Source organism: Erpetoichthys calabaricus, chromosome 17 (genome assembly GCF_900747795.2).
Source record: "Erpetoichthys calabaricus chromosome 17, fErpCal1.3, whole genome shotgun sequence".
Classification (NCBI taxonomy): Eukaryota; Metazoa; Chordata; class Cladistia; order Polypteriformes; family Polypteridae; genus Erpetoichthys; species Erpetoichthys calabaricus.
Window position 1 is genome coordinate 19,755,602 of NC_041410.2, and position 23,889 is coordinate 19,779,490.

Below are 23,889 nucleotides of genomic sequence, written 5' to 3' on the forward strand. Positions count from 1 at the left end.
CATTTTGTCTTTTTATTTATTCTTTGCAAATTTTCCAAAGAAAATACTTACGGTCTGCATCTGCAAAAATAATATTGGGACTTTTGCCTCCCAGCTCGAGGGTGACTCTCTTCAAATTACTCCTACCAGCTGCTTCTTGGATCAACTTTCCAACCTTAAAGGAAAAAACAGAATCATAATGTATCATAACATTCACTTAAAAGTACTCAGGGTGTCAAAAGACCAGTGCTTACCCTGACAGAGTTGGGCATAAATCCTGAAGGGGGCACCAGTGTGTCCCATAGCCCACTTACACATACTCCCACATAGGGTCAATTTAGAACCAGCAGTTGACCAAATGGTTGTGTGTTTGGGATGAAGGAGTAAAATTAAAACTAGAGTACTCCGAGAAAAACACAACAAACACTGGGAGAATGTGTAACTCAGTACAGACCATGACCAAGCCAAGATCTGAACGCAGGGTTGTGGAGCTATATGCCAGCAGTGCTAACCACTGTGCCACCATGCTGCCAAAAGATATACATAATTCTATTAATTTCAACTTTTTGAATCAGTGGCATGGGACCAGTAAGCAGCTTAGCTGAAAAACCAGTTGAAATGTGCAGTTGACTCGTCAGCCACTCTGTGCTCAAAAGAAGGCAAATGAGACAGGGCTGTGAATGCGTGTCAGTGGAAATGTTATTTAAATTTGAAAATATTTTTTTCAGATATTTTGCTGCTCATCAGAAACTCAGGGAAGGGGTTGGCAAAGCCTTTCTTAATTTCAGTAGATGGATTTTTCCCAGCTTTCACTAATTCCAGTTGGCTGATTAACTGGCAGGAATGTTGGCATGGGAAAGCTCTATTCCTACCTTGGCTATTATCCTGAGAGGCCTTTTTATTCACTTTTTGTCTTAACTTCAATCAAGCAATATCATGAAAGCCAATACTGGAATTCATACAGAATAAGCCGTATGCTCCCTATTACCTAAATGTAAGGCACTATATACAATACTCTTGTAGCTCAAAAGTCTCACAATAAGCTTCAGCTTTGAAAGGCACTCACTGAAATCCTGTAGTGCCTGCTGCACCTTTTGTTCGCACATTGCCAACTATTATTAGATCAGAACAATCAATTGCCGTATTGAGTGAGTATATCTGTGTATGTGCCTTGCAAAGCTGCAGCATGCCTGCCAATCCCGAATTGGATAAGTAGGTTAGAAATGGATAGATAGATTCTTCTTTAGCTAATCTCTCTATTATACAAAAAAATCCTGGGACGAGACGAGACTTTTTAGCCTGGGACAAGACGTGACTTTTTCAGAGAGATACGTTCAAGGCCTGCGAGATGAGAATTTGTGCCAAGAGATTTAACCATGCCTGTGGCCGGAAATAAAAGACAAAGAGTAGATGACAAAGTAGAATGTCGTAAAGAGGTTCAAAAACATTGGCGCGAAACACATGCAGAGCAGGTTTGAGATAATGAAAGTACTAAAATTCGAAAGTCTCAAAAAATGATAGTAAAGATCGCATTAGCACAAACAAATGGAAAATATCACTCAGTGAAATAACAGAACAGTGAAAAGAGATTGAATACATTGTTCGGATTTAAACTTTAGGTCAGAGACTTGCAGATCTTCTAATTCATGTTGTGATCAGGGAAAAGTAGTGTTTCTTCCCAACGAACAGGCGTATCCACGAGAAACAAAATATTTGTTGTTTGGTGAAAGTGAAATCCACATACGTGAGCGGCAGAGACGCAAAGCCCCCTAGTTGTTAAATAAAAACACATACAAATTGCACAAGTTCTTCCATTCATTTTCTGAACCAGATGATCCTGATGAGGGTCACGAGCAATCACAGCCTACCACAATAGGTCAGTTTGCCAAGTTAGAAGGTAGAAAAACAGCAAACAGTGAAAGGCACTATACAGAGTACTGCTTGGTGAATGATTACTTTGACTTCCCATGTGTTCAGTGCACTACAGTTTTCACTTAGCATTTTTAATATTATTTAGTTAAGTGCTTTGTGTCAAGGGTCACAGTAGATGGTGCTTTATAAAATATGCATTGTTCTTTTTAATTGAGAATATTCATATTGTGATAAAAGGTTGTTTGAATTTAATGGTTATTGGATACATATGTTAGTACAGGCTGTGCACTTTTTATTAGTTCCTCATTTCCAGAGATTACATAAATTTACATTTTGTATTACTCAGTGTTCGGATGTCACTGTTATCCAAGGCAGTTTAAAACATCAAGATACATGACGACTGTTTAAATGGCTCAGGGTCATACAGTGAGGGGGGAACTGAATCATCAGCTTTGTGGATTTAAAGACCAGTGTCTTAGCCAAAAGACTGAGAATAAAAGTATATATTTCATGCATTCTCTAATCCACAACTTGAAATCAATAGCATGATCTTGTGGGGAGTTGTAAAGTGCCATTGTGAGAAATATACAAATAAGATTCATTTAATGTAATATTGTTTTTTTTTTCTTTTAGAAAATGGTTTACTATAAAAGACAGTAAATAACAAATGCTGAATCTTTATTATGTGGCCAGAATAGCTGTCTCCCAGGTTCAGAGTCTCGGGTTCAGATCCTGGCCTATTAATTATGCATATGGAGTTTGGGTTTGTTTTCTTTATTTATTTCAGCTTCTCCTCGAAGACATGCAAGTTGCTAAATCAGCCCAGGATGGATCTGTTCATAAGTGACACTTGAAATGGACTGGCATCCCACCCAAGGTTGGTTCCTAATGTCCTAATGGAGACTGTTTGATGAAAAAAGCCAGACAAGAAAATCAACATATAGAGAACATTAAGTATTGTAAAGTCAAATTTTTTCTCACTTTTATTTGTAATTTATTTTTGATTGGGCTTTTCCTTGCTACCAGTAATAATTCAGAGTATAAAGTTTTAAAATCCAGCAAGCTGACAATCTTTCAAAATAACGCAAGTCTGCATTTATCTCACTTAGGAAATGAAAAGAAACAGCCTGCTGAGTAAATTGGGATGAGTGGTACGACAGCTGTCCAGGAGCAAACATTTGTTTGGCATGAATCATCCCACAGCTCTCCTGTAGTTTGCTTTGATGGTCCCTCTTGTATCTATTTGACTAATGATGAGATCATGGCGTGCAAGCTCTGATAAAATAAAGAAAACATGCTGCCACCTGATCTGGAGCTGCACCCTGTGGCACTTGGTGCACCACCCTGCCCCAGTGCCCGTCCCCAATCCACCCAATATAAAAAGTGGACAATGTACTTTTCCATAAACAAAACCTTTGTGACTCACTGTCTGTCTATTTAAGAGCTCCGGTGTTTCAGATACTGTGTAACTTAATTGACTCCAGATTAGGAGCTGGGACAAACAACAAGGAAACACACTTTTTGAAAGGAAATGTTTCTTAACCACTTATCATAAACGAAAAGGTTTTAGATTTTCAAGTGGCATGAAAAGAAGCCATAAAAAGCCTAAAAATAACTCACTACCTCCACCATCCCGGCTTTAATAGTATACAACAGGCAGATTTCCTCGAGGTTCAGTGTGATGGCAGTGGTCTACGGTATCTCGTCGCCTGCTTCACTCTACTTGTTTAAAGGATTCTTTCATTCCAGGAAGCTTCAGTGAGCTAATCTGATTTTAGTGCATAAAGCTCTCCCTTCGTCCTTTACTATTCTGCAAAACTGTAGTTTGATGTTTGCCCTCAAAAAGCACAAAGTACCCAGAAAAAAAAATATGTGGAGACATATGTAAAACAAATACTAAAGGGGCATGGTTAAGTAAACCTGTCATGCTGGCCATTACTCTTTGGGAAGCTTTTACTTTGTTAAAGCACTTAGTTTTTGTGAACATGACACACTCTATACAGTACATACAATTATACTGCCGTACAGTTTAATATTTTTCAGGATAATCTACATAGGGAACTGGAACCTAACCCAGCAGCACTGGGCAAAATACAAGAATGAAACCTGAACAGGGCACCAGTCATAGTGAAGATGCCAGTGAATGCCACTCATATACCTTTAAGGATGTGGGAGCCAGAGTAGCCATGCAGACTCAAAGAGAACTTGCAAACTCCATGCAATTCACAGTGGCTGGCTTTAAAATAAAAGATTCTTTATTTCACTTAATACAAGCTTTTTGTGTGTTTTATAGATTTGATTGAGGTTTACTACACATGGGGTATGGGCATCCATCCATTATCCAACCCGCTATATCCTAACACAGGGTCACGGGGGGTCTGCTGGAGCCAGTCTCAGCCAACACAGGGCGCAAGGCAGAAAACAAACCCCGGGCAGGGTGCCAGCCCACCGCAGGACATACACACACACTAGGGACAATTTAGAATCCTCAATGCACCTAACCTGCATGTCTTTGGAGTGTGGGAGTAAACGGGAGTACCCAGAGGAAACCCATGCAGACACGGGAAGAACATGCAAACTCCACGCAGGGAGGACCCGGGAAGCGAACCCAGGTATCCTAACTGGGAGGCAGCACCGCTACCACTGCGCCACCGTGCCGCCCATTGGGTATGGGCATTGCAGCAGAAATTTTTGCAGCCAGATGCTCTTCATGATGCTGACTACCATTAGTGGTCTCTTACACTACGCAAGAGAGACAGAGGCCTTATTTTTACCCCAAGTCACTGGGGTGTTATTATAAATCTGTTGTATTAATAATATTGCCAGTTAGTCCCTATCTTTCAAGTACTTAACCAGTTCTGCTTTTAAAGTGGTAGGTGTCCAAATGGGCTCCATACAATCTCATTTGAAGCATATACTTTTTTTCTTATTTATAACCTGTGTTTCCAAGAGTATCCTAATACTGGCACAATATGTCTCTACTACACATGAAGGTGTCCTATAATATAACACTCTTATACCTGCTTAATTGAATTCAATTTAATTTTGGAGCCAATCCTAGCAGCATTAGGTGTACAGCAGGAATCCAGCCATCTACATGGCAGCAGTCCATCACACAACTGGCTCACACACACACAGGGCCAGTTGAGAATTGCCAGTTACCTAACCTGAGTGTCTTTTGCTGTGGGAGACACAGCAAGAACAAGGAAACTCTGTTTAGGTATTGAAACCCAGCACAGTGCATCAGTGAGGCAGCAGTGCTAAACATTGTGCCACCAAGCTGGAGCCACCCTCTCCTCATATAATGATGTTTCTTTTTTGCCGTTAGTAGCCATATCAGAAATTAGCTGTAGGGCTGATTTATTTCTTTAAATTACAGTGTACTTTCTAATGGTCACAGTGAAAAGCATCATAAAAAAGCAATGGTTTAGTTTTTTTCTTATTAACCACTGATCTCACCTACTTTGTTAACTCTATTGTTTTTTAAAAAACTGTGCTTGCGTTATAGTGACACAAATTAAACTCACTACATAATAGAACCTCTATTTTTGAAACTAGCTTACAACCACACCTGAAATTAGTTTGATAATACCTTTGCTTTTTAAATAACATTATCTGCTCTATAGTGGTAGTGTTTAACAGCACTGTGTGAAATAACGCTTCTGTTGTTGACAATCAGCTCATGGCCATACCTGGAACTGACCCTTGCAATACACTTTAAGCATTATTTTTATTCTACAATGGTCTGCATGAAAAGCACCATATATATTTCTCCTCAGGGATTAATACAGTGTACCAAATACCAAAATATATATATATAATAGTAAGTGTAATTATTCTTATTAGCCTGTTACCTAATCTACGATTAGTCTTTGAAAAGTATGTTGCATTTTGAAGCACATTGCTTGCTTTGTATCCGTCACCAGGATAAACAACACTGCAGTATGTCTGTATTTGACACTACCCTGGGACCACAGCTGAACTTAGTGTTTTTAATGTTATGGCTTTTGTAAAGTATACATTTGTGAAAGAAACTATATAAAGTAACATTTCAGTTATTTTCATTAAACCACAATCTCACCTAGAATTATTTATTGTAAAAACCTTTGCTTTTCAAAGCAATTTGATTAATTTGTGGTGAGTACATGAAAGGCACTACATAAGACAATGCCTATATTCTTCAAACTAGCTCAAGACTACACCTGGTATTGACCTCTACAATGACAAATATGAAAGCCACTATATATTAACTGTTACCTCATATGCACTTAGCATTTGCATTTTACATTTTAAGACATTTTGCTGGCTTTATAGTGTTTAAAAGGAATGGTACTATATAAGATAAAGTATGTACTTTTGACACTAGCCAATGGCTGCGCCTTGAATTATTCTTTATAAAGCTTTTACTTGTGATGACAGAACACTAGTTTTGTATTTTTTAGCATTAATCCCTCTATATACTATAATGGTTCTGTGCTTCTCATTATTAAATCGATGCATATAATTTATGAGGCCCACAGTTTAAGTTTCTATACAAAATAAAAGCAGGCTTTCTAGCATGTTTGTTGATCAATTGATTACTACAGTCAACATTAGTTGCTCATACATATTTCTGATTATGAAAAGTAAACTGCAAATCTGAAATGAAAAACTCAGTCGAGTTTACATACACAGAGCTCAGCCCTAAATCAGTGCCTCGGTAGTAAAGGTATGTCTCACAGCAGACAATCTGCTTATGAATGATCTTTTTCTGTAATAACTGCAATGTTGGCTTTAACCAGAATGCCTAAAAACTACTTCACTTGAAGCTCCTTCCTGTTGGGGCACTCGTAAGGAGCAGCAGCTCCCTGTAATCTGCCTGTCCTTGGCATTGTGACTTTCAGGTTTTTCATTAACATGTTTTCTGTACAAACTCTCGGGGCTGCAAGCTGGTGGGGCCCTGTGTGACAGTGAGGTAAAGGTCCAGGGTTACACTGATATCATTCACCATTCATGGAACGGCACGGGATGATAATGAACTTGGCGCACACAAGCAGAAACTTGAAAGGGACGCTATCATCCAGGGGAAGCTGAGTTATAATTTGTGACCTGGTGTTTATAGATCAGGAAACAGTTTATGGTTGCTTTACGCTAAGAGTTTCGTCTGTTTTTGTTTAGCGTCATGCAAAGCTGCTTTTAATTCCCTGTGTTTCCTCCAGTCGTAGATTTTCTTGTTTTGTATTACCTCTTTTACAATTATGTAAATGAATCTCTTCTCCCTCATGCTAAATTATTTAACTGTATTGAAGACAACAATTCACATATTCAAGCACTCTGTCAAATATTTATAACACAAGAAGTGCCTGTGGAGGATTAGATGTTGTGGAGACGTTTTAGGAAACCAGTGAATTAATCTTTACTTTATATAGCTACTTTCACAGTTACAGAGGAGCATAAGAGAAGGCAAAAATTGAGCAGGGGAGAGTATGTGAAAAATTAGGGTGGTGTAGCATCTTCAGCTACTAGTGAATCTTATCTGCTTGGGTTTACTATATTATGCACATACAATATACAGTATGTGAGCATGTTTGTGCCATACATGGTACAGAATATTATTAAAAGTATTTTATAAATATTTTCCACTCCTGTAGGGCAGAGGACAAAGGTGTGAGGATTCATTAGGCTGGCGTCTTTTAGTCACATGCATTTCTGCATCAGTGAATTACAACAGCACAGACCAGTCAGATGTTTGTCGTTGTAATATAACGTACCTTAACACGTTTAAACTTACTTAATCCAACTCAGGGTCATGGATAGTCAAAGCCTATCATGGCAGCACTGGGTACGATATGTGCAATATATACAATATATACACCAGTCCATCACAAGGCCCACTCAGACACACACCCACATCCGCACTCTCAAATCGATGATTAAACTAACCTGAAAATCTTTTTGGAATGTCAGAAGAAAACCAGAGTACCCAGAGGAAAATCTGTATAGACATGCAGAGAATGTGCAAGCACTACATTTTCTCCCTGTATCTGCACAACCTTACCTCTGGTTTTCCTCTCACATCCCTATGTGATTTGGGTTAACTGATAATACTACATCAGACTTGTATAAGTTTATGAGTGAGTGAGACCTGTGATGGACTAGCACACTGTCCTGGGCTGATTCCAGCTTTGTGCCTGATGCTGCTGAGATTGACTCCTTCGTGTCCCTGTATTGGATTAAGCAGTTTTGAGAATATTATGTTATGTTGCTGACTTCTGTTAATGAAAATACAATCTCTAACTAGAAATTTTTAAATCTTGCAATTTAAGATTACACAAAACATTAACGATATTTTATAGACAGCAAGGCCCAATTTCCTAGCACTTATTGTATTAAGGAGTGTTTTGACTTATTTATTGAAGAAAACAGAAAGAAAAAATAAAACATGTGATCATTTACACATCTTTAATATCTGTCCTGCAACTCAGGTTAAAGTGTTAAAAAGGTGATTTAATTAATAAAATCAAGGCCTTATATCAACTTTCATAGCTGCTAGATAGTTACTTGTACTGTGAGGAGGCCAAAGTCATGTTCCTGCCACTCACCATTTTACAAAACATTTTGACTCGTGTCTTGACAATGATCTAGTCTACTGTCTTTCAGAAAATGAAAAGTCCAACTTAACTTGATCATTCACTTATACCTGCCAGTGTATCCTTCTGCCATCCATTATCAATCTTTATCACATCCATACACTCTGACTCAATCAACTGCTTTGCTCTGCTGGCAAAATTCATTATCATAGTCGCACCAGTATCTAAAATCTATAAGTACTTAGACTCAATCTGCACTGTGGTCGCAACTTAGATTTGAAGACTGGAAGCTTGAAGACTGTCTTTTGACAATCTTTATCATGAAAGGAATGAAGTTCATATCCAGGTGTGAACCATTGTCTGATATATGGCCTTGTAATGATTCTGCTGGAGCAAAATATGGTACCAACACCATCTAGTGTACCCTCTAGTTTCCATGGATTTAATGCAAACTCAGTATTTGGTTCAAGTTATTTTAATTATTATTACCATCTAGCAGCTTTATGAGTAGATTGAAACTTATAATCCACCTGCTTGCAAACGGATGCATGTTTATTGCAGGTGCAGTTTATCTGTGGCCTTTTACCTCAGTTGATCCTGTGAAAGCCACTTTGTCGATGCCCATGTGGGAAGCTATGGCTGCGCCGGCTGTGGGCCCGTATCCAGGCAAAATATTGACGACTCCAGGTGGAAACCCAGCCTGCGGAAACAAAGTTAGAGGAAATAGAAAACTTGCAAAAAGTGCCAAGCTAAACCACAGCATAATGTATTCTGAATTAGACTTCTCCTCATGGGACGGCAGAGATGAGCCGAAAAGGAAAGGGAAAAGAAAATCTAAATAAATAAAAAAAGCAGCAGTGAGCATGAAAGCAGAAGTTACCTCTTTGATGAGGGCTCCCATGTAGAGACCGCTCAGTGGTGTTTGTTCAGCGGGTTTGACAACCACAGTGTTTCCACAGCAAAGGGCTGGGGCGATCTTCCAGGCCATCATCAGCAACGGGAAGTTCCACTGTGGAAAGAAAAGGCAAAGCAAAGGCTTGGCAGGGTTGCACCATCTATACCCCATTCCGTCCTTTAGGAAGCACCCACTCTCCAGTCTACACTGTTTAGAGCTCTCTTATCCTGTTTATCTGAACTTGCTCTTGTTCCGGCAATAGCGTGCCTCTTTCTGCTAGCCTCACACTTGTCTCGTTAACTCCTAAGGATTCAGCACATGACAGTAAGTGCTCCGATGGACCACAGCTGCAAGACGTGATTCTTGTTTTCACATACTGCCTCATGTGACACCTGGCTTAATCAATGAGGGCTCAGCTTCTATCCCACAGGGTGGCTGCTAAGTCCCACAAAACTTAGTTTAAGTCCAGAGGCTAATGCGGACCTGGCTGCAAATCAAACCACAGACTTCAATAAGCCTGTGCAACCTTCTCATGAATTTGAAAGCCAAGCAGTGAATATTCTGGAGCTTTCTGGCTTGCAATGCCATCTCTCGATAGAGTGTGCTGCCAGCCGCATTCTTCAGGGTTTAGCTGATAACATATTGCTATTCAAAGAATTATCAGTTAATTCACAAAGCTAGACCTATGGAAATATTTAACTCCTATGTCCCCACATCAGATGGAAGGGCACAATAAATGTTAAAGGTACACAGGGCATAGGTTGAAGAAACCAAGAGTATGGTGCCATCATCTACTTGGAGTCCTGGCTGGCTTTTCAGGGAAGACAAAAAACAAGATCTACAGTACAAATATGAGGGGCTTTGAAGGAAACAGCAGAAACTGCCAAGTCACTACAAACACTACCTCAGATGTATGCCCCATACATCGAGAATATAGAAAGATAATCTCAACACAATTTAGTAACAAATCACCAAGCAACATAACCCTCTATATGGCATGTGTGCTCTGATGAACTCTTATGTTCTGCTCATTCACTTCAGTGCTCTAATCTGAATTACTCACAACTTTCTTCCTGATTCATCTCATGACCACCTCATATCCACCTGCACCATGTACACTTATACTGATATAAAGTGGTTTATATTCAACCAGGGCATCCATATGCTTTAAACCATGATAATATGCCCTCCGTAATTGTGCTGAATGATGGGAGTTCAACTGGGTGAAGACCCATGTACACATTTTTCATACATTTGAGGAATTAGCAAGTGCTCATCAGTGACAGCTTTGGCCCAATGTCTAATGTTTCTCTTCTGTCCAGTGTTTAATTGCTAAAGTACATTTCAGCCATCCAAAGTTATGTTTATCTATAGTATACATGTTATCGACTATAAAACGGATTCTTTTATTTTTAATATTTAACAATCTAACTTATGTGTGGTTGCAGGTTGAAGGATTCAAGAATGCCTTTTATTTTAAGAAGACCTCTAAGTGTCCCTATAGGCCAATCACGCGTTCATTTAATCCAAAACTCAATTACAAGAAGCACTGTTTTTGGTGTCTCCCATCTAAGTTTTTTATCACATTCTTTGGTCCTTACAACATTTCTAACACAGGACATGATTAAAATTTTAGAAGTGAAGATGGTCAATATGCAGAACTATAAAGGTGCATTAGCTTCCCAACCCATAAGATGCAGTATTTAAACCTTCACCTCTAATTTCTATTACTTCCGGAAGTGTTGGCCATGTTTCACCCAGTCCAAGACTTACTGCTATATCACAGCAAGAGTCATTTCTATGGTCACCCCAAAAAAGTTCCCCAGACCCCATGTAACCCAACCTCCTTCTCAACCATTGAAAGATTACATCCTGCTGCCAGCCTTGTGTTTAACATGCCACCTTTATAGCTATATTCTAATTAATATGGACCTTTATCAAGACAAAATCGCTTCTAGAATAATTGATACTTCAGACCAAGTACCAGTTTATTACGCCTGTTACCAGTGTTCTTCTAATAGAAACGTAGAGGCATCATGTCTGAGGTCAGATGATGGAAAAGTAACCTATACATACTTTGAAGAACTTTCAGTCTCATAACCTTCAAAAAGTCATCCTTACAGTCTGGTCCCATGAACTTTGAAAAGAGAAGTGGAAGGTGGTAAATTATTATCCTTAAACCATATAATATGGTGACATTATCCACTACAGAAGAGCACTTGTCATTTTGTCTAATGTGCATAAATTTGCAAAATGCTGTGAGCTCCAGGGGCACATTCGATTACATTTGGTTACTTAGGACAAGACTACAAGATGAGCCCAAGGGAGAACCATGGTGGACCCAAGGCAGCAGGTCCTTTGTAAAACTTCATTAAACCCCAAGAGACTCTATTAAAAAGCCACAGCTAAATGTATTGGGCACTTTTGGTCACTTCATTGTTTAGCTATGTTTTTCTCCAAAAATGAAAGTTCCTAAAAGAATGGTGCAGAGAAGAGTAAGAGATGAGATTTACAACTCCTGCAAATGACCCTTTTCAAACAGATAAAAAGGGAATGTTTTTTAAAGGTCCGATTGAATGTGTTGTATTAGTATATGATGTTTTTACTATTCTGCTCCCAGATTTTATCCATGCTTTTTTTTAACTCCGCCAATCAATCCCTTCATACTTTTTCAGATCTCACTTACACATTTCCATTCACAAATGGAATATTTAGTCACAAATCAGCCTAACTTGCACATCTTTGGATGTGGGTGCCAAGTGAAGCATCCTGTAAATTACAATAAAGACATGGAAAGTATGTGCAAATTCCATTTAGACAATGCCCAGGCCAGGATCTGAAACCAGATGCCTGGAGCAATGAGGTGGCACTAACTACTGTGTTACTGTGCAGCCCTTAACATATACATTAATGTACTCTGGTGGGAAATGAAGCCTTCCACAGGAAACACTCCTCAAATGACTCACAGTAACATTACGACTGTCAACTATCCTAACATATATGATACACCTGAATAAAAAAACACACAGAACTGGAGAGGACATGGAAACTGAAAATGCAGACTGACTAATTCAGGTATCAAAGCCAGGTCTGTAGTGCTGTGACAACACAATGTTAACCAGTGTATTTTATCATACATAAATATATATAATCTGTGACAAAAAATACCTGAACCTGGCCATAGTGCTCGAATTTATACAAAACTGTCATGAAGAATCAAAATATGTATGTGAATGGTGCTACATATATATTACAAATACTACCACATCTTATTCTATAAAAAGACTATAACTGAAGACCTCGCTGAACCATGGTAATGTCTACGCAACAAGAATGCCATGAATACATGGTGCTCAGTTTGTCAAAGAATAGATTATGTTTGCTAGGAATCAAGTTGTTGGCTTTTGTGAGGCCGGTATTGTTTTAAGTATGTAACAACAATGTACTGTAATGCTAATAGTGAAGATGCAATGGAGTCTGGAGATTTCCACACCTTCTGGGAACATTCTAGGATGCTCAGTTGACCAGCTGATCATGTGAAAAGCCAGCATCTACATCAATGGTTTCCATTATCTATAGAGATGAGAATCCTCTGTGGATCAATAGGTTATACCTCAGATCAAGGACCTGCAGTTAACAGAGGTTACTACCAGAGACATGGACAACAGTGCATTCCAGACAACATTCTTGACTGGTACACTACTAGTGTAAAAAACATTTCCTGCAATAGGTGTCAGCTGTGTTGCTTGTTAAAAGTGTAACCATGTAAAATACATTGAGTGGATCTCTAACGTATTGCATGACCATTTATGCTAGGCCTAATTGATACCATTTCTCAAAAGGACAATGACACATGTAAATTCGATAATTGCTTCTGCTTACAAGTATTAATTGTCACAGAGTGTAGAGGGTATTGTGGTTAGTCCACAACGTTCATGATATCATGGTGACCAATAATATCTTAAAAAGACTGTTGCATTGTGTAAAAGTCTAAATAGTATGGCTCAAGTTCACTCTGGATTTGCCAGTACATATTTTAATTAACCTGTGTTGTTTTTTCATAGGTAAATTATCTGCTTATCTGGTAAAAGTGCTCTTCAGGAACCTCTACCCACAAAACTTCTCCTTCCAATGAGCTTGCAATACTTGACATATTGGCCTACCTAACTGAATGTACCAGAGCTCCTCATATAGTGTTGCTCATGCCAGCCCCAGCCATTAGTACACATCTGAAGACTAAAAACTTTAATTTGAAGAAACTACACCTCAGTAAGCCCTAGTGACTGCCTGCCAATCCATACTTAGGACAAGGCTGCAAGATGAGCCCAAGTAGGTCCTTTGTAAAGCTCCATTAAGCCCGCAAAGACTCGATTATATGTACCCCTCATGCCCCAGCAATGGTCACAGTTGTACTTTACTCATTCTCTTAATTAACCTTTGCTGTGCTTCACCAGTAGCACTGAACACATATTTTTCCAAACCTCAGTTTTATTTGTACACATTTTCATAAGCTATTCTCATTAATTTTTTAAACATTACAAAAAAGACACGATTACATTTTTATGGCCTTCTGTATTATAACACAGTTGAAAAATAAATAAAATCACATGTAAACCAAATCAAAGGTTAGAACGTGGCGAACTTTAGTATGCAGCTTGAAATAAAAAGCATTTCCAAATTGCTGACATTAGAAGTTTTATTAATGCCAAGATGAAATGCCTTTTACCTTACTTGGGAAGTGTGTTTGTCCATAATGGGCCCACCAGTCTGTAATAATATTTCTGTGTCAGCTTTACTTGCTGTGCTCTATTAGGAGGCCTTTTTTATTATCACTGTCACTGAACTCCAACAAGAGAAGCAGAGCTGCTTGAAGCAATGGCGTCTGACTCGTTACATTACACAAGCATCCACAGTTTGCCTACAACAGCGATTTATTGCATGTGTGTCTGTAAAGAGAGCTAAAGCTGTCCAGATCTCAAAGAAACCTACTCTGTGTATTTTAACAAAGGGAGGTGCCTATTTTTTTCCTTTTTACTTGGAAAACTTGCAGCTGTGAGAGCAAAGTTTTCTTTATCTTTGTAAAGAACTGATTTCAATGAAAAATAAACTCCCAGCTCTATTGGATACTCACAGGGATGATCTGTCCGCAGACTCCAATGGGTTCATGTCTTGTGAATGTAAAATAATCTCCATCTGTTAAGAAGAACATGACTGTTATTATTGTTCATCAGTTGACTTGCACTTGGCAACACATGAAGAGAAATTGGGTTCTGGAGGAGTCTGAGAACAAGCGCCTCGTTTACGGCCCTGGAGCACAGGGCTGCAGCATGACTCTGGCCTGAAGAAACTTTAACAAGAAGTCCCCAGAACTTTAAAGAACAACATTAAAAGTTCATTTCTATAATGTCACCACAACTCAAATACATAAAAGAAATATAGGATACAGGTGATGTTACAGTCTTATTTTTTATTATCTTAGTCTTGAAACATACAATATAAAAATGACAGGTCAGTTTTTGTTTTAAGTCATATTCAAACTTTAGATGAAATATCAAGTTGTTATTTTTAGACATCTGTCCCTCATTTTCCCTTTCTTCAAATGTTTAGAATATATAATGCATATCGTGGTTTTACCTTTAGTTGCAAAGATTTACCCCTCCATACGTGTTCACCATGTAGGCAAGATATAATGTCCTTAGTTCTTAACACCCCCATTCTTACATAATTAATATATACTATAGATGACAACACGTTATTAATGTTAGTAGTGCATTATCTCCCAACTTGAACAGCATATAAATGACACATCGTGCTCAAGCACACAACGTGTCCCTCGTGTTCCCTCTCTTCACATATCCAGCATGCAAAGTGATATATCACATTCTTATTAGTAATCTATCTGTTCCTAACATTCTCTCAACCCACATGTTTAATATACACAGTACATGGCAACTCATGTACTTATTTGTGTGAATTTCCCCTTGGGATTAATAAAGTATCTATCTATCTATCTATCTATCTATCTATCTATTATAGTGTCTTTCATAGCTATCTATTTATCACAACCTGTATTATATAGTGCCTTTCCTATCTATCTATCTATCTATCTATCTATCTATCTATCTATCTATCTATCTATCTATCTATCTATCTATCTATCTATCTATCTTTTGTAATCTGTTGAATTCACACTTATATAGCATGTAAACGATGTGCTGTGCATTGAACTTAGTTTTCTGTTTTGCATGTTACCACTTCCCTCATGTTCAATATGCAGACGACATTTCATGTTTTACCCTTTTTGTGTGCACAACATGTAGATGGCATGCAATATTTTTATTTTTAGCAACATCATATCATCATATTTTACCATATGTGGTTAAGATTATATATTAATGTGTGACATATGCATGAGCTGACTTTTTTTTAGCAACTGGCCACTCTGTCTATCCTCAATATATATTCCAAATAGATGTTTTCTGCACTTGTTGTATGTATGCACAGCACACTGGTCACTGCCTCTTCTCATCTGAAAGTACATGTATAACACACAATGACTGAACAAAAGGGCCAGCACATAAAGAAGACAATGGCACACAACAGAGCCATCAGGGTGCAACTCATGAACTGCAATGGCTGTGCTGTGCAGATTCTAACTTCTTTTGTCACCTGTCAATTATCCTTTGTGTAAGGATGCAGGTCTACAGCACACTTTGCATTGACGCATGCTTAGTAAAGCCTGTTATCACATCTTTGGTATTACTCACATATGCTGTTTCATTTTAGCCATGCTCTTCACCTATATTTTTCAACTTGCCTCAGCTCTCATTTTGAGCAGCTTGGCAATTTGAATTTATTGGGCAGTCAGGTCATGAATACGGGTGCAAATTTACTATTCAGCTATTGAGTTTGTAAACACTTGGCCACTTTGTTTCCCTTCATGGTTCCTTATTTACTATCAGCAACATTAACACAATCATGTTTTTTTTTGTCCCCATAATGTTTCAAGAACTGAGAACATAAGTTAACAGATGTAAAGAGTACATCTGCATGTTGGTCAGACAAGCAAGTAAGAATTTCACTGTACTCAGTACACATTACATTACTGCTGCTGTTACTACTGATTACGACTACAACCAAGTCTAATCCTTGCTGGTTTTTCCATTCACATCACTGTATAGTCCACACTTACAAATTACTGAGCTTTCAATGTGTTGGCAATGTGGTCTGACAAAACAATAAGAGAGAGTTATAGAAAATGAGCTCTGTCTAATGTATTGTTCTTGACTGTTATGTAAGGTGCCATATTAAATCAAGTTTGCAAGTATGGGCTTCTGCTCTTTAGAAAAACTTCCTTAAAAGTAGAAGGTGAAGTTTTTCCATATTTGGATTGAAAAAAGTTTAAACGCACTTTGATCATGAGCTATGAAGTGAAGGTGATGTTATAACCTCAGACCTCCCAATTAGACCAACACAAAATGAAACAAAGGCATAAAGGATGAAGAGTTTATGTACAAAGAGGAAAAAAAAACAAAACAAAGAAAAAGAAAATCACATCCCTCAGGATTTCCTGAAGATTTGCCACTTGTGTATAGTGCATAGTGTCTATCCTCACAAAAGACAAGATGTGCTAATGTCTAATTGGGCAATTAGTCACTTTAATCCAACTTTTATCTCTGCATGGAAGCCGAGTCGTCTTGTTCAAGCTATGAGATCCACAGTTTCTTGAGATACCACCTTTGCACTGGTGTCCAATAAGCCCAGGAGGCACCCTGTGGTCCAGCTTTTCAAATCGCTAAATCAGTCATAAGTAAAAGTCGCCATTCGCTGTCAAAGAGCAGCTCCAGCACTCTCCGGGGAGTCGGAGCAGCTGGTTTGGAGTCCGGCAGAGTGGGGAGGTGTGGGGGCTAATAGCAATTAGATTTATAACTCTTACTGACACTGCACATGTTAGCTTCCCTTCTCACTTTTGTTTTCTTAAAACCTTTAGCTTGGAAATGCAAAGCGAGAACAAATTCCTTCACTCAACTCTTTGTTTTTTTTGTTTATGCTAAATACAAGACCTCGCACGTCGCAGGCTGCTGGGAATTAAGAATATTTAGTATGAGAGTTACAATATTATACGGTGCCAGACTGGAAGAAAAATTCAATCTGTACCAATGGCAAATGTTTCACTCTATTTTTGACCTCATCCAATGTCCACTAGCCTGAACTCAAAAGCACTGTATATCATAGTTTCAAGAAAATGTATTATGATGTCTTGTAACATGTTTCAGATTATCTGCATACTGAATACACTAGTGTGCCTTGGCCTGGATTGGCATCTAATCTTCATTGCCACTGGAGTAGGCACCAGCTCTCAGCATCCCTGCCTTGGAACAAGAGGGTTTAGAAAATGGGCACAGTGGTCAATATTTATTTTTATACTGGAATTGTGAGTACAATACCTTAATATGTTTAATATCATATACAATTTTAGGATGCAGTCCAAGGTCTTATTGTTAATTTTTAAAGTTCTTAATGGCTTTGCACCTTCTTATACAGTATTGCTGATTTACTTCAAAGACAAATCTCATAACGTTCACTCAGGTCTTCACATTAGTTTCTGCACTTTGTGCCTCGAGCCAGGTGGAAATGTAAATGTAACTGAGCTTTTACAATCATGGACACTAGACCTTGGAATAGCGTACCCTTTGAAATAAGATCTGTAACATCAGTCCAAGCTTAAGATTAAACTTTTTGCAGTAGCTTCTGAATAAGGATAAATTGTCTTAAAGTTGTGGACTGGTGTGCAATGACAAGCATTGTCTGGGTTGAAATGCTATGTTCTGATCATATGCGGAGTTTAGATTTTATGTTCTTTTAATGTGATACAGCACTTCATATGATACTCGTGTTATTAGATGTGCATTATAAATAAAATATTTCTTTACTTACTCAAATATATTTTCAGTTATATAAATTACATAAAACCAATTATGGAAAAAAAATCACTCCATCTTTTTGATAAATCCGGTTATCCTAATACAAATTTGTGGGAAAACTCGTGATGCTGTATACATCTATGAACATAGATAACGTACAAAGGAAAATGTCCAAACATATATACAGCGTTATACCATTCAACCATTTTGTAATATTGGATAATCCAAGAACTCGTGGTCAGAAAACTGCCCTCCAGAGGGTGCCAAACTATTAGAGGGGAATACTTATTGTCATGTAATAATTTCCATGTCCATGTTTGCTTTTTAGAATCATGAAGATGTTGAGCCTATCTTAATAATAAAGGGTGTCACAGCAACACAGTTGTAAGCGCTGCTGCCTCACAGACCTGTTCTTGGTTCAGGATTCCATGTTGATTCATTGCATTTGTGTGGAGTTTGCATGTGTTCTCCATGTGTCAGTGGGTTTTCTTCCACGTGCTCCAAGTTTCCTTCCCAAATATGCATGTGTTACATTGATTGGCGACTGTAAATTTGCCCCGTGCAAATGTAGATGTTTGCACAATTGGACCCCATGTCTTGTTCAGGGTTATTTCCTGCCTTGCACCCGAAGCTCCCAGGATAGATTCTGTCTCAACCTCAACCTCTACCTTGAATTGGATTTAGCTGGGTTGAGAGTGTCACATTACTTAACCTGTCCATTGTCTTCACCTGCCTCTTCAAAAGTAGCTGGCTATAGCAAAGACAAATATAAAGTCGGAACCCATTGTAGAGGGGTTTCATCTAAGTATTAATTGATCTGTCAATTTATAGTTCATTCTCTTCCAGTCCTTGATTATAGGAAGTCTGGAAATGATGGTGACCCATTGCAATGTAAAATACATTTCTATGCACTTATACTTTTTTATACTTCTTAGAGATTTATACTGAATTACATATCAAAATCATGAAAATTTTGTTTAATTTCTGTACAACATAAAACATATGCAATACATAGGACTAAGGATGATTTAGGGCTTCATACTATTTATAAGACAATATCCATCCATCTATTTTCCAACCCGCTGAATCCGAACACAGGGTCACAGGGGTCTGCTGGAGCCAATCCCAGCCAACACAGGGCACAAGGCAGAAACCAATCCCGGGCAGAGTGCCAACCCACTGCAGGACACACACAAACACACCCACACACCAAACCTAGGGCCAATTTAGAATCACCAGTCCACCTAACCTGCATGTCTTTGGACTGTGGGAGGAAACCCACGCAGACACGGGGAGAACATGCAAACTCCACGCAGGGAGGACCCGGGAAGCGAACCCGGGTCTCCTAACTGCGAGGCAGCAGCGCTACCACTGCGCCATCATGCTGCCCTATAAGACAATATGAATAATGATATTTTTCATTTTTGAAAGGTTACCACATTACTGCAGCAGAGCGCATAAAAATCGTATGCTACTGACTTACTCTGCTAGTGTGGCCTTTAATGGTTTCAGTTTTAGTTCCTGCCTTGTGCCAAGTGGTCCAGTCATGTTTGGAAAACGGATAGATAGATGAATGCATTGCAATTATATAATGCACGTTTGGGTAATTACTTTCCCTTCAGAAATTCTCCAAAAAGTCCGATTACACAGGTCTGCTATTGGGTGAATGGATTTGTTTTAGCTGTGGACACAAATCACTGTCAACTGGATTTAAATGTAAAGATGTAAGGTGAGGTGAATTGCCTCCCTTCAATAGCCTAGTGTTCTGTCAAGGGCTGGTTCATGGTTTGTACCCGAGGAGGCTGGAATAGCCTTGCCATGCAGAATTATGAATCCAGAAAATGGATGAATAGATGTTTAAATGGCTTCTGTTGTAATAGTAAAATCATTAAACATTAAAAAAAATAAAAACAATGTATGAAAAAAATTTAAAAACAAGATATACTCTTATCACTAAAATTAATTATGCCCTAAAATGAATTTGACTGTATCAATAATATATATATTATATAATAATAATAAATTTAATTTATATAGCACCTTTTCTATCCTCAACACGCTTCACAGAGTCTTAGAAAAAAACAGCAGGGTATATGTAACATTGGATACAAATGTTTTCCTGAACAGAAAATGAAACAGATAACAAAGCGTTAAATAGAATAAAGGACAATAAACCAGAGTAAAATGCTAAATTCAATACTAAAAGAAAAACCTAACAAATAACCTAATTTGTGATATAACAGACACACAAATTATCCTGAGCACCTGGACAGAGAGGTAGACTGAAAGAAAGGGCAGAATGTTAAGTTAAGTTAAAAGCCTTCCTGAACAGATGAGTTTGAAGTTGTTTTTTAAAAGAATGAATGCTGATGAATGAGTCTGCTGATCTAATTCATTTTGGGATGTCATTCCAAAGTCTGGGTGCTATGGAGTCGAAGGCCCTGTCACCCATAGAGTGCAGGTTAGTGTGCGGCTCAACAAGATTACCAGAATCAGAGGACCGTAGTAGGCGAACAGGAGCCCAGTGATTTAGAAGATCACTGATGTAGTCCAGTGCGAGGCCATTTAAAGCTCTGTAGATTATTAATAGAATTTTATATTCAATCCTGTAAGACACAGGGAGCCAGTGAAGGCGAAGCAGCCACTATCTGGCTGGGACGCCAGCAGGACGGAAGGACCAGGGGAAAGGGCATTGATGAGGCAATACCTTCCCTGGGACACTAGAGGGCAGCCCTCCTGGGCAGCTGTGGCACCACGGATTCCTGCAGGGCATGTCGGGAACTGGAGTTTGGTGAAGCCTAGTTGTGTTCTGTGGGGGCCGCCAGGGGGGACTGCAGTGCCCTGTATAGGACCTCCGGCGCACCTGGGAGTGAGTGATTTCAGGTAATAGTGATGAGCCACCTGGAACACTCCCAGGACGTGAATAAGAGGAGCAACCTCACTCCATTGAGGGGCCAGAGTCGGGAGGAAGGAGACAAAGCCTGAGGAGGAGTGGAGGCGAATGGACTGGTGGCAAGGAAGGGAATGGACTGTATATTGTGGTGTTGGTAATGTGCATAAACTGTAAATAAACATGGGTGTTGAGTGAACCTGTGTTCTGCCTGTCTGTGTCTGGGGGTTAGGGAGGCAGTACGCCCCCTAGTGGCTTACAATATATATATATATATATATATATATATATATACTGGGTACAACCTGTTGAGGGTTGTGGAGGATCTAGAGGCTATCCTAGCAGCACTTGGTACAAGGCAGGAAAGGGTCCTGGACAAGGCACCTCATGTACACAGCCAATAAAAAGGAGCTAATTTGGAACTGCCAGTCAATCTAATGAGAAGCAAAACCCTTGCAGACTTGGGGGCAATCTGCAAACTCCACGTGGACAATTTGTGCAGGATTCAAACCCAGGAAGCTGAATTTAAGTAATTATATAATGAGAAAGATCAGACTGTACCATTAATATAAAATAATTTACTTTGACTTAACAATATATCAACAAGACTAAAAATTCCAACACAATATTTGATCAATTGTATTGTTGAAGTAAATGTCTACAAAATACATTCCCGTTGATTTGATTTCTTTACCCACTCTGTCCCATGTTTGTATATGGTGAGTGTTTCCTATGCCAGAAAGCTGAATGCCCATTTCATCATACATACATTCTCAAACCTATTAATTCAGTACAGGGAGGCCAAAGTCTGCCTTAGCAGCCCAGGAGCAAGACGTGGCAGTCTGTTGCAGGTCTACTTCATGCTCACAACCACACTGGGGCCAATTTAGTTTGCCAGACTAATTTACATGTCCTTGAGGATGTGGGAGAAAAACCTGAATACTTGAGGAAGAAAACAATACAGATACAGGGAGAACAAGCAGTCTTCACACAGATAACAGCCAGGTATGGTTTGAATCCAGAATGCAAGACTTGTAAAGCAGCAGCGCCTACTACCACTCCATTGTGCTGAAATTAACTTTAGTTTGCAGCAGTATTTTGATGTACATTAGGACTCACGATTCGCACTTTATGTTAACTTTTAGCCATCAGTCCTTAAAAATTACTATACTACTCAAGCAAACTCACATTTCAAAACATTTTTGTTTGCCATATTTGAAGAAAGTACAGCAGTAATTCTGAGTCTTTCTCCTGATATGGATATCCCGAATATTGTTTGCTTGATCTTGACTTTGCAAACCACTTTTTGTTAGCCAATTGCTAAACAGTGAAATGGGCTGGTTGTTTTTCTGCTTCTTTGTCCACTAAGCAGGCCATAACACATCAAAATGCTTTCATCCCTAAATCCAAACTCAGCCCCGGCTTAGAGCTCCCCAGGTGCTGCTTTGCACCACAGGTCATTCCACATGCTTACAGTTGTTATGATGTTTGAAGAACTATTTTCTGAAATTTGTGTATAATTAGAATGTCTTAAGTAGCTTTAAGTTGTACCCCTGTATCTTTTACTATCTCCCCATTCCACTATATTGTTTTAAACAGCCTGTCTATGTATAACCTCAATCTGTTCTCTTTACATCTCCTGTTAAGTGGAGCTTCATTAAATGCTGCTGTTTCCATCTCATGACATGGACAACACATCTGTGCGAGTCACCTTTCTACATGTGAGCCCTACTGTATGAGCCAGTAGCCTCCTGGTTTATGTGGATCTGGCCAGGGATGAACTGTCAATGGCTCCATGAATCGACACCAATTTCACCCTGTCTCACATAAAGCTGTAGTCTGTTTATTCATTTTGTTTGCCCCTAGAAGCTGCATCTCTCACACCATCCACATATAACCTAAATAATTGTTACACCTTTAACTAAAAATTAGGAATACTAGCTTATAACATGAGCTTTGTGAACTTCTCTGGTTTAAAGACAATTTATACTGGTATTACCTTTTTCACCCCACAAGATGCAATCTGCTATTTTAAGTCAGTGTATATTATTCAGCAGGCTAGTTCAAAACAAAATGGTAGGGTGATAACTGTTAAGAATGGATGCCAATAAGGTACAGTAGTTTTAATTTATAGTTATGATACACATATTCACGATACAGTAATAGAAAAGCTTTTACATGTATATCTCTTCTGAGACCTTACACTGCATTTTGATAACATACCTACTGGAATTGTTGTTCCATGGATCTTGTCTGCCCAGCCAGCAAAGTATCTTAGTGTTTTAATTACCCCCAAAATATCCACATAGTAGGACTGGAGAAAAGGTTTCCCACTGTTCAGTGATTCCAGAGACTGAAATGAGAAGGTATGGAAAAAAATAAGAGACGGGCGCACATAAAGACGAATTATGTGCTGTGCTGGGAATGATTGATATCCAGCATAAGACAAACATCTGTAGCCTGGCTCATCTGGATGTATCAAATTCTAGGCTAGTGAGGCCACTATGCTTTATGTCCTGTCAGTACGGGTGTTATGGAAAGATACAAAGGCATGAATATACAGTAACATAATTCAACAAATATTTTTACTAATTACAGTAGAGGTTAAGGGTTATCAGGTGGAGATTATAAAGTGTGCATATCTCACAAAATTAAATTCCACAGTGTCTGGACTTCAGCCTGGTAAAATTTATACTTTGTGTGTGTGTGGCTATATATGTATATAAAACAGAGCAGAGGGAATATCAACATTTCACTGTC

At 38.7% G+C, this 23,889-nt stretch overlaps 1 protein-coding gene across 2 annotated transcripts in view; it reads right to left on the bottom strand.

Annotated features, from left to right (window-relative positions):
* aldh1a2 (aldehyde dehydrogenase 1 family, member A2) overlaps positions 1-23,889 on the bottom strand; it is a 73,336-nt gene that overhangs the window by 14,808 nt on the left and 34,639 nt on the right. For both annotated transcript variants that reach the window (XM_028823054.2, XM_028823052.2), the window contains exons 4-8: positions 23,353-23,482; positions 14,447-14,508; positions 9,301-9,429; positions 9,007-9,120; positions 52-154 (exon numbers count right to left, since the gene is read on the bottom strand). In XM_028823054.2, the coding sequence (XP_028678887.1) occupies positions 52-154; positions 9,007-9,120; positions 9,301-9,429; positions 14,447-14,508; positions 23,353-23,482 (538 nt within the window). The remainder of the gene's footprint in view (positions 1-51; positions 155-9,006; positions 9,121-9,300; positions 9,430-14,446; positions 14,509-23,352; positions 23,483-23,889) is intronic.